This window comes from Venturia canescens, chromosome 8, assembly GCF_019457755.1.
Source record: "Venturia canescens isolate UGA chromosome 8, ASM1945775v1, whole genome shotgun sequence".
Classification (NCBI taxonomy): domain Eukaryota; kingdom Metazoa; phylum Arthropoda; class Insecta; order Hymenoptera; family Ichneumonidae; genus Venturia; species Venturia canescens.
In genome coordinates, this window is record NC_057428.1 from 16374726 (window position 1) to 16386691 (window position 11966).

An 11966-nucleotide genomic window follows, 5' to 3' on the forward strand; every position below is an offset into this window, starting at 1 on the left:
AAGGTATTTTCAGGAGCTGCAAATTTCTATGAAAATTATTAAAGTCAATTTTTCGCGCCAGAACAGGCGCGAAATGAAGAACTTGTTATTGATTCACCGGATCGGAGATTGTACCGTTATAACCATAGGAGTTTTAAAATGCAAATTTTTTACTCAACATGAGAAATATTGTTTGTTGTCCCGAATTATGAAATAGCAGAAATTCAAAGACAAGTCGAGCGTCTCCCACTTGGCAGTTTTTTCAATTGACCAACGCAGTGATGTAGAACGGTTAGTACATTTTCGTCAGCTGATTCGCGTGCATTCCCTCGACTCTAGTCCGCGAAACGCACGGCATTTAATTTTTGTTTACTTTCCTTTTCGATTTACAATAAAATCTAAAACAATGGGTGACACAGTAGTAAATAATAGTGAATATTGTGACTACAGAAGTCCCTTGGCAACTCGTTACGCCTCTAAAGAAATGCGATTTAACTTTAGTGAACAGAAAAAATTTAGCACGTGGCGCCAACTCTGGATTTATCTCGCTCAGGCTGAAATGGTTCGTAAACAATTTTTTTTTCTCGTGAGTCAGTGTTCGTCAGTCATTTTTGAATTCTCTGCTCGATTTTGTTTCACTTATATTTGACAATAACTGCCATGAAAAATTGAATGCATCGATACTTCTTATATAATTTGCAGATATATCACTAAAATTATTATCAATCAATAAATCTGCTATCACTCTCTAAATATTTGGTTAAAAAACTACAATAGGAGATAAAACAAAATTACCAATATTGATCTGATTTTTTGATAAAATTATTTCGCCAGTTGAATTCTCTTTTCACATATGGAAAATCAGTTGAATGATGGATACAAATTTAGAAAAATCCACTATCATATTTGTCAAGCGAATTAAATGTAATGGACCGTAGGAAGTTTGTTATAATTTAGTTTTTTCACATTCTTCTCAACTCTGCTGTGTCAAATGCTTTGTCAACCTGTGCATTTTTCAGCAGATTTTCTAAACATATGATAACCTTTTTAATCATTCATAATTGTCAGAGTAACACAAAAAATGACTTGACTTATAGAAATTCTGCAGGTTTGATTTTTTCTTTAAGCGGTCTTTCGAGTTCAAAGTATGCTCCAGGGTTCTTTGAAGCCAAAAAATATTCTCATACAGAAAAATACGGTATTTGTCGTTCTCTTTATGAATATAAAAAACAATGAACATTGGCCGACCAATTAAATACTAAATAACAACAAATTGTATACTCAAAGTCGGTTCCTGAGAGTTGTTCGCAAGCCGATTACAGAAATTTTCTTCTTTCCGAAAAAATGATTGCTCGCATTTTACTTTACTATGATTTTCATGATAGAAAAAAGTTGAATCAGACTGCATTTTGAAGTATCACGAATGAATGGTAATAATTACATTTTGCTGAATAATAATGGTTCAACTGAAACTCCAAAAGAACTTGATCAGGGAATTGGGCAATACGCTGTGATAATAGCGAGTTAAGAAACTACGTTATGAAATGCAGTGTTTTTTAGGACTCGTGTTTCGACCCTTGTTATCCAAAGGTCAGTTATCGCGTGTACAGTTCATTGCGTCATTGAAGCCCCCCTGGTGTGTTTAATATCTAGAAAGATGATTTACAGTTGTCGATTCATTAGACTCATTTCATTGGAACTTGATTGTACGAATGTCATATTTGTTCATTAGTATCGAAGAAATAGACAAATTTTTTATTCCTGATATCTCGTTCAATACTCGAAAGTATAAAATCATTTTTTCTATGCACAAAATTAAAATAGAAAGTTTTTTCAATCAATTCTGACATAAAGGTTTCCGTACATTATTTTACATGATAAAATGAAGAAATTTTCAACACTCAACGAAAGTTACAACGTCAGTAAAAATTCTTTGCTCTTTTAGTTGCTGGACAAACTTGTTGAACTCGATTCGTCGATTGAATCTATTCAGCTTCAATCATAAAATGCAAAAGCGAGACATTTTCTGTTTTTTCTGTCTTTGACGCTTTGCTGGATTCTACACAAAAAAGGCAGGGCATACACCTTTATTGAACGTCGACAATAAAGTCCACTTGTTTGAATTTTTATTATGATTTATTATACTTTGAAGGAAAACATCGAAGGAGCGAGCAAATAAAATTCTAACTCTCGATTACGTGTCGATAACATTGATCGTACCTTGATTTTGAATCATCGATATTTCCAGCCAGGCGAAATCTTTCCCTTTCGCTGTATTTTCAAATGATTACAATATAAATAAAACGAGTCCAAATAATTATTTTTCATTGCGAAGATTGAAGAGTCGGGAACACGTGACGAGAGTGGAGTGATCCACATTAGCAGGAGAGAAATCGGTCAGTATTTGAAGCGGAGCGGTTCCCAGAGACGAGGAAGAGACGATTTTCTCGATAAGAGCATAAAAAATTATCTCCAAGAGAAGAACATGAAGAAAAATCAGTCGATTCAACGCAACGAGTGTTCCGAAACGACCGGACGAATAGAAAAGTCGTCGAGATGCCAAGGTGCATTTGGGGGACGACAAAAGACTCACAAATCTCGATCAAACCACCAGAAGTTTTCGAACGAAGTCAAGAGCGATTGGAACAAAGAAAATACATTGATCGACCGCGCGAGCTCTTCCCCGTATTTGTCACTTTCGGGCCGAGAGAATTATTGTACTCTTGAAAAAGAAAATAGAAAGTTGTGCTATCCGAAAAACCGCGATGTCAACGGGAATATCGAATCGTCGAAGAGTGGCCGAGTGAACGGTTATTGGGAAAGTTTGGAAAAGAGGAAAATAGTGCCGCAAGGTCACGCTCTCAGCGTCATCGCAAAAAATTTTTTGCCTAAAAAAGCTGCCTATTTCGAGCTCTTCGGTGACGAATCAAACAATTCTGCAGATGGTTTTGCTCGCGGTCACAATTTGGTACCAAATTATTCTCAGGCTCAAGAAAACATCGGAAACGTTTATATATCGAATCCATATAACCTTGACAATCGCAATTTTTCATCGGTTAAATGTCAGGAAATTATCAACGAAAACGTAGCTCCGAGCGTGAATTGTGAGAACGGCTGTCAAATCACAGCTCCGAAATCAAACGGATTGACGAACTTCGGAGCTCTCCATCAGATCAATCAGAATGAAAATTTTCCACCGAACCAGGAAGATCCTCGGGTTATCTGCAACGAGCCGAAACCTCAAGAAAACTTGGAAATAACGAAGGAAAATGAATGTTACGCGAGGAAGAATGCTCACGAAGATTTCAATTTTTGTCAAGCGTGTCACGACCAAGCGCGATATTTTTTAAACCGTTTCAATTTCCAACGAGCAGCCGCGCCCATTTATAGACACGGAACTCACGTTTTTGACAATTATTTCCGCGGTTTAAGCGGTCGATCGTCCGATCGAGAGTCAGATCAGAGCCAATATTCGATATTTCCGTTGGTCAAAGTGACACCTCAACGTTTGTATAGCACTTCGAGTTTCGCCGGTTATAATATGGCTCCGGTTCGTCCTGACAGAGGATCCTCCAGGTCCATTCTTGGTCGTATGTCCATGAGAAATGACGACAATATTTATTCGTCTGGAGGCATCAAATAATTCTGATTGCTTTACCTCAGAGTTCCTTCGGGGTCGACTCGAAAATTTTACCAAATCTCGACTTTATGCCACTCTAGAATTCATTTTAATTTCATCCAAATAATTTCCTCATTTTTTCAAAGTTACACAAATTAGTTCGAATTTTATTTGGAAACATTCGAAAAGAGCCAAAAATCGTGAGGGGGAAGTAAGCGAACCTTTTAATCACCGAAACTTGCTGCCCGACAAATTCTTTTTATCCCCATAGCTGAAGCATGATAATTGAAAAAAAGTATCGATATTTTTTCTCATTTTATAAAACGCATGCGAAGGAAAAGACTCATGAATATTTTTGAGTTTTTAAATCGTCTGAGGATGGGAAAAGAGAGATCGGAAGGTATGAAAAAATTGTCGATCGCCATTCTATTTATAAATCGTTGAACTCATTTTATCACGATCGAGTCTTCATTTTTTACACTCAAATATATACATATTTCTTTTTTTTTTATATATATGAAGAATGCACTTCTGTGCAGCGTCTTGATGTGTTCTTTTTTTGCTTTATTCGCATCGATACAATTCGATGAATACATAAATCAGTGATTAACACGATCGATTTTTGAACGTTCTACTTCTATCGAATCTTGATTGAGTAAAAACAATTACGAGCATGAATAATGTCCAGCTATATACACCTATAAATGTGTTTTTTTTTCTGTTTGTTTACTTCATATCAAGAGCGTCTACTACGGCTCATTAAATAATTATGAGGATTGCACGAATCTGCGTCACTGACGCTGCGATCGATCAAAGAACAAGATAAATTATGTACGCAAGACTAATAATCGATAGTTTTTTTCTCCTCCGATCAACGAGATTCAATAAACGTTTACCAAATTATTTTATAACGATCATTTTCGCTACTCATTAAAAAATGACAGCTTATGAGAGAGATTTTAATTATACTACGTATCATTATTATTATTATTATTATTATTAGCATTAAGATGCCTCGGCGTTTGAGCTTTAAGCGTACTATGTTCCTGTGTGTTTTGCGTATTAAAATAAAATTAATTTTATAACGTTCTTCCACGAGTCTTGACTGAGCTCGTTCATTTTGTTCTTCAATTTTTTCACTGAGATTAAAATGACGATAACGACGACGGTGATTGAAAATTCAGCGTTCTCGGTACCGAGTTTTTTCTATCGCATTGCAGTTTTGTCAGTACTGTTGGCTTCTACTTTTTGAGGATATCGCACCTTATTCGGTTCTGTCGGTTTCTCGTAGCCAGCTATAAATCGTTTTCGGATCTTTACGATTAAGAATTGATCGACATCGGAGCCTAGAGCTTGTGAATCGTTAAGGGTCCTCGCCTTTACGGGTTACCGATCTCGTTCTTTTCATTCTACTCGTAGCCGAATAATCGCTTCGGCTTACGGCGGTACCTTGTAACTCTTCGATTATTTCTTCTTCCTCGTCTTTTGGACGATCGCTTTTTTCTTCGTCCGATCTCTTAACTGATTTTTCGTCGATCGGCTTGCGCTCTTCCATCGGAAAACGCTCGTAACTGTCTTTTCGAGTTTTAAACGGTTTTTCACGAGATGTTAAACTCTCCTTGGGCTCGACGGGTCGATGAACTTTAGGGACTTCGTAACTCGGCTTGGAAACCGGCTCTTGACGATTTTTCGATGAAACTTCCTGTTCCTTTGCTCCGCTCGGCGTTTTTGGATCTTCGCCAGGTTTTTCCAGTCGGAGCTTCAAAACAGGACCGGAAATCGGTGGCGAGTCTCTGAAATCGGTAACCACAACGCCCTCGGTCATTGTTCTGCCGCTCCCGACCTCCGCGTCCGCCGCTTTATCTTTTTCAACGGCTCGACGATATTTCGGATAAGTCCTCGATCTTTCGGAATCAATTTCTTCCATCGTTTCTTCCGGGATCGGTAACTCCTCGGCCAATCGAGTTTCCGGCCTTCCCGTTAAACCGCCTTCTCGAATTTCCGTTCGTTCCGTTTTCCACGTCATTTGACCGGTCTCTTCTTTCGTCGTCGTAACTCGGCACGCTTCCCGAGGCGATGAATCGTCCGGCGTCGGTGAAATCGGCTCGTTCGCCACCGGAACCGGTTCGCTGTTCCGGTACAATTTCCTCGGCGTGGCCGAGCCGCCCTTTCGCGATTCGTTCGATCCCCGCTTCGCGTCAGGCTCGTTTATCAATTTCATCCGGTTTTCTGCCGATTTTCCCTTTGCTTCGTCCATCTTCCCTCGGTTTCGAACCTTCTCGAAACTTCCACGTGCTCTGCCCTCGCTTACACAAGTTCCTCTTCTTCCTTCTGCATTTTTCATCACGCTCTCTCCGGTTCTACGAATATCGTTAAAAACATGGGGAATTTTTTTCAGTCCTCGAATCGTTAAATTATACAAAAAACACAAAACAACAAATCGGGCTCCTTTTTCCCCGAGAATTAAGCACTGAGAAAACATGCTTCCTCTCATACGAAATCAAAGAATTGTCCTTCCAATTCCAGCACTGATCGCCAGTTTCATCATCCCAAAAAGTTCATGATCCGCCCTTGCGGCGATGGTTGTGTAAGAATAGACTCACGCTTTATTTTCATCTCTCGAGATCGGGAAATCTTTCACCGGCGTTTGTGTCCTCTTGTTTCGTTTCGCATCATCCGACGATGGAGGAACTTTGGTTGCGGTTTCGGGCAATCCTGCTGTGCGAGGGGCGAGACCAGCTCCATGGTAGGGCCCTTTGGTTCAAAAAAAGATGAAAAAGTTGCCGGTTGAACGAGAGTTTGAACGAAAAAGCTATTTGAGATGAAATATTATTTATGAAACGAAATGGAAAAATTCATTTTTTTACAATCCTGAGAATGTTTTTCGAAAATTATTCAATCGAGTTTCGTACTAAAATCAACGACATTCTTGGCCGAGTTCCCGGCAGGAATTTCATTGAAGCGCCACTTTTTCGCATTGTTCAATTTTGTTTCAGTGTCATTAAAAATCCCGACATTTTTCACGTCTCAAGGCTCATCGTCGAACAAATTTGGAGTTAAAAACTGTGAGAAAAGCCACATACCGAGGAGAAAGGGTTCATTGAACTGAATTTTTCTGTTGTACGAAAGTTTGATCGATTTGACAATTTTCTCGTTGAATAGCAAATAATTCAGTTTTTGTCAACTAAATTATGAAAATTCTCTCGAACGAATCGTTAATGCTTTATTTGCTTGATAAATATTTGTCAAAATAAAAATTTGCTCGAACTGAATATTTCGTTGACAGAAGCGAGATGGGTTTTGGTTAACAAATTTCTTTTTCTCTCAATAACGGAAAAACCCTTTCTCGCGAGATGTCTACGGTTGAACGCACGAAAGAAAATGTACAAGGTCATGAAATTTACCAGCCGAGCGAATTAGAGTGGATAAAAGTACTGAAACGTTACAGATAATAATTCATATTGATTGACAATGTTTTCATAATCTTACGAGTTTCATAAACCCGCGATATTTTCTTGCTAGGCCTGTACCTATAACCCTCTTCGCTCAATAAATCTGCAAAACGCCAAGAGTTAGATACGTTGACGTGAATTTTTTTTCACTCGACTCGTCGCTTTGTTCGAACCACTTCGTTCACCGTCCGATTTTCCATTGGTCGTTGACGGGGATTCGCTTCCCGTTGGTTTTACCGCGCTCGGTGTCGTCGGCGACCGTTGGTCTTCTCTTTGCACCCGATGGGGCGAGTGTTCTTCCGGATTACGAGGCTGCTGCGCCGTCCGATCCGAAGCCCACTTCGACCGGTGTGCTTCCGTAGCTCCGCAATTGCAACTTTTTATTTTGTCCGATTAATTTCATTATTTTCATCGTTCAATTATTCGCACAAAAGTTTCATAGTGCAGATAATTTACGAAATGTCACAAAAAATAAAAGAATCAATCGAATGATTTATTCTGGACCGAAGTTTTGAATGGTGAATTACTTTTCGAGTTAAAAATTCGCCCGCAAATAAGTTTTTTCTCAAAAAAATTGAATCGACTATTTCAATATATCGAGTTGAGCGTCCAAATACGTTCACCCAAAGAATCAGGGTTTCAAGTTTTGAAACGTACGTTGAAAAATGTGGAGGAATTAAATAAACTCACGATTGACAGCAGGGACTGCCCATCCCTTTTTGCATCATATGGAAAAAGGCCGGACAAACCGCACAGTTTCCACCCATCGGTTGTTGAATTTGGGATTCGGGTAACGCGGCTTGATGAGCGTACGGAGTTGTGGCAACCGTCGGTGATATTTTTTCCTCTATTTGTCGATTGCAGAGCTCGCATCTGCTGTTCGTCTGTACGATTCTTTCTCTCGTTTCTATTCGCTGGGTCTACAGAAAATAAGCGACAGAAGGCTCACGACAAGAACGTTCAAAGTGTTTCTACCTCAAATTTTTTTTAGTATGTTACGTTCGCTGCTTTTTCCAGAGAAATCAAAAGGTTCGTTTATTTTTGAAATTTCAGTAAAAACTTGGTTCACTTCGATCCCAGCACTTGGCCGCAAGTCGCTCGGTCAAATCGAGGCACTTTCGATAAGATTACTTCGAGGATCACTCGCACGAATCAAGAGCGATTCGAGGATGGCGATACGTCGACTCAGTCACCGGTGCAGTGGACCAATCGATCGATGAGGAGCCTTTGACTTGCCTGACATTCCGTGATGACAGTGCGTTCTCGCTCGGTCTGGATCTCAGCAGGGTGAGTAGCCGACAATACAGGAGCGCTCGATTGATTATCGACGTATTGTCGTCTATGACCAACTGCGATTCTGCGACGTCCGTGCTGCTCGACCGCGGTGTCAACGTCTTCCAACGGGATGGCATAATCGCTGACACTCGTAACCGCGTCCAAATGGCCGAGCTCGAGTTGCGCATCGGCTCCCCGATAAAACATTTTTCTTCCTGTTTGATCGCAGTCCATTCCGGGCGTGTAGGGACAACATTTTGCCAAGGATGAGCACCTCTGTCTCCACGTACTAAGGGAATAGTTTTCGAATGATAAATCATGCGGAAGGGAGCGTCCGACTCGTCGTTAGTACGAAAAAATAATGGAGGATTTGATTATCGAATCGTGGTTGATTTAAAAACAATTATTTGCGAATATCGGTCGATCTTTTTCTTTGATTCTTGTGACGAATCGCCTCGGCAATCGGCCTGGTTAATACGACTTCGAATTCGATGTTTCTCAATAGAAGGCTGGAGCTGAGAATTATTGAGCTCGTAGAAGTCGACTTACGCGAGCAACAATGTCACCTCGAGGAGAAATAGAACACTGACGACGAAGCAAAGAATTTTGGCGATTACCAGTGCCCAGAAACCGTCGTTCACTTCTGGAAAATAGATCAAGAGGGCTCCGGCTATCGCGAAGAGGAACGTGCCGAAAAAACTGAAGAAAAACATCTGTCAAAAGTAGGGAAACTTCTTCAAGTAGATTATCGAGTTGGAAATATTCTCTTCACACATTCGGATTCATTTTCGAGAGTTTATTTATAGTTACGGGGGCTTCGGAAACGTTGCAACCGTCGAATTGACTTATCATGTCGATCGCCATGAAGAAAAGGTAAGAAGCCGTTAAAATAATCATGAGAATCGAAGCCAAGTGTGATAAATGCTTCAATGCCATCGCCGTCATATAAACGATCATTGCAAAAAGTACCAAGGTCGTCAACTGTGTTGAAAAATCAAAAATGCATTTCTTGTCTCTCGAGATAGTTGCTCTTCAACGAACTTTTCGTTAAAATGATTTTCTTAATTATTCGTTTCCGTTGATTTCGTTGAAATGAAATAACTCACGAACTGAAATATTCTCAGAGGCCTGCATAACCGAGATGTCATCCCTTCCATGCATCCTCTGTTCCGTATGACCTTCCAATCGTCGACCAAACTCTCATATTTTTCACCCCTATTTTTCTTCCCTAAAAATAGTTCAATTGAATCTTTATACTTCTATTTGCCCCATCACCTCGTCCTCGAAGCAAATGCATTACCTTTTGCTCCCATTGAGTATTCTTAATCTTGTAGGCGCGATGAAAAAAAAATTCTTCAAATCATTGACGATAAAACGCTCCACGATTCAAAAAAAATTCTTTGACATGTGTCGACTTTGACACACCGAACATGCGTTTTGTTTTTTGTTGTTGTTTTTTTTTTTTTTTCTTTGACGTATCGTGAGCGCAGAAAACAAAATTCATCAGGCACCAACTCCACTAATTTTAATTAATTTTATTAATAATTGTTTCATTCGAACGTCTGAAACGAAACGTTTTTGAAAATGATAATTCATTGCGATAAATGGATAAGAGAAGAATTGAGCTGGCAAATAAAGCACGATTGCACAGGCTTTTTCATAAAAATTGTATTATTTACAGCAACGAATTACAGCAAACGAAATGCAAGGTTTTGTTGCAATTTTTTGCTCGAAGTACGAAAGCGAACGACAGTAAAAAGTGGGATGAATTTACTGCTTCTTTCTCTCAGTATCCATACAGAAATATCAATAGAACGTCGAGGAGAAATGTCAGCGAGCATAGGGCAGAGAGAACCATGCAAACTGTTAATCGCCAAACATCCACGACACCGGTGCGTCGGGATACGAAAAATATTCCGCCGGCAGATACGAGGAAGAGTAAAGTGCCCACTACCCCAAACAAGAACATCTGTAGAAAGAGAAATCAATTGGAAAATTGACGAAATGGATAATTATTGTAATACGAACGCCGAGAAAAATATGTTTTATCGATAATTAAGTTTTAGTGAAATTTTCATGAGTTATTTGAGTTTAGTGTATAAATCGATCGTTATTTGTGTGCTCCGTATACGAATGTTTTGAAATATCTCAGGCGCGAAGTTTCATACCAAATTAGAACATTTGACTCTTCGAGAATTGATAATTTTTTATTGAATAAAATGTTCCATGAGAAAGCGAAACCATTCTGTGACAGATTCAGGAATATTCCAAATTGTTACAAATTATTTTCACGTGTCGTTTGACTCGAGAAAAGTTGGACCTTAAAAAAGTATATTTATGGTCGAAAGTTGAATTTAGTTTGGTAAAACTCACTGGCGTATCGGGAATGGGATCTCCGCCGAATTGACTGATGATATCGACGAGCACGACGAACAGGAAACTCCCAAAGAGAACTGTCAAAAGTATCGCCTCTACGCTTTCGTAGGGTGAGCTTTTCGAGATGGTGTAAACCGTCAGGGAAAATAGAAGGGTAAGCAATAGCTGCGATAAAAAAATATTTATTGGCGATAAAACGACTCTGAAGAAAAATGATTAAGGGGGCTGACAAATCTTGCATAAATACCCACAAATTGAAATACACGAATGGGCTTTGCCATGGGCAAAGTGCAGGGCTCCTCGCAAGTTATGCTTGTCGGGATTGTACAACCGGGAGGAATTCCTGAAGGGGGTACCATCACCGGAGTCCCAGACGACGCTTCCCAGCTTCCTCTCATCTTTCACAATGATTTATTACTAATTTTATTCCAAGACACACTATTCCAACCTCGAAAGTCTCTTCCTCGAGATGAAAAAATGAAAACAACATTAATCTGACGTTTGTCGAGCTCTGATATTTGCCGCACATTCTTCAAATGTGCTCCTACTCAACACGTTTCTTGTTGCAATACAAAGCCTAGGGTGATGCAAAAGAATAGTTATTTGTAACCACACGTTTTTTATTCTCCTCATTTGTAGCTAAATATACAGAAAAAAAGAAACCGATTTTTTTTGCATCACCCTTTCGAAGCCACGTGATTTTTTTTTCCGATTAATCCTTTATTTATAAATTTTTGTGATAAATACCGAGTACAATCTGTCGAAGGACAGAGGCATATTGTATATTTCAATAGTTCATTATGGTACATGTAAAACTTCGTTGGGACGTACATACATTTGGTATTTAAAAATTTATTACAAACTACATTGTTCAGTAAGAATAATTTCATATTATTATAAATATTCGAGCTAACGAAAGATTTGAGAAAATTCCAATTACATTAATACAGTTTTGGTAAAACTGCGTTGTAAAAAACACGTGCTCGAACCTCATCGTTCGGATTCGATGTCATTTTTAATCAATGATTCCGAGATGAGTTACTCGAATGAATATCTCATTCGAAATCGGACGGACTCGTTATGGTTAGTCGTACTCGAAGAACAACGATTTATGATCGTTGTTCTTGAAGCGTTATTAAAAAACTATTCGTTAAGGAAGTTGAGGCATTAGAATGAAAATGATGTCATCGCTTTTGAACCGATTGCATCTTATAAAGTGAAGTGTAAAAAAAATCAGTTCAATTTTCAGACAGTTTAGGAGCGTT

The 11966-nt window shown here is 39.1% G+C and overlaps 2 protein-coding genes across 2 annotated transcripts in view; one reads left to right on the top strand and one right to left on the bottom strand.

Annotated features, from left to right (window-relative positions):
• Positions 1-272: 272 nt before the first annotated feature.
• The window catches only part of AdSL (adenylosuccinate lyase), a 37003-nt gene continuing 25309 nt past the window's right edge, over positions 273-11966 (top strand). The window contains exon 1 of the mRNA XM_043426002.1: positions 273-541. Coding sequence (XP_043281937.1) covers positions 386-541 — 156 coding nt within the window. The 5' untranslated portion in view covers positions 273-385. The remainder of the gene's footprint in view (positions 542-11966) is intronic.
• Positions 4118-6736, bottom strand: LOC122414590 (uncharacterized). The gene is made up of 2 exons (XM_043426009.1): positions 6202-6736; positions 4118-5958 (listed from the first exon to the last, which is right to left on the bottom strand). Exon 2 carries the CDS (start codon positions 5940-5942, stop codon positions 4962-4964), a length of 981 nt encoding a protein of 326 aa, XP_043281944.1. The 5' UTR covers positions 5943-5958; positions 6202-6736; the 3' UTR covers positions 4118-4961.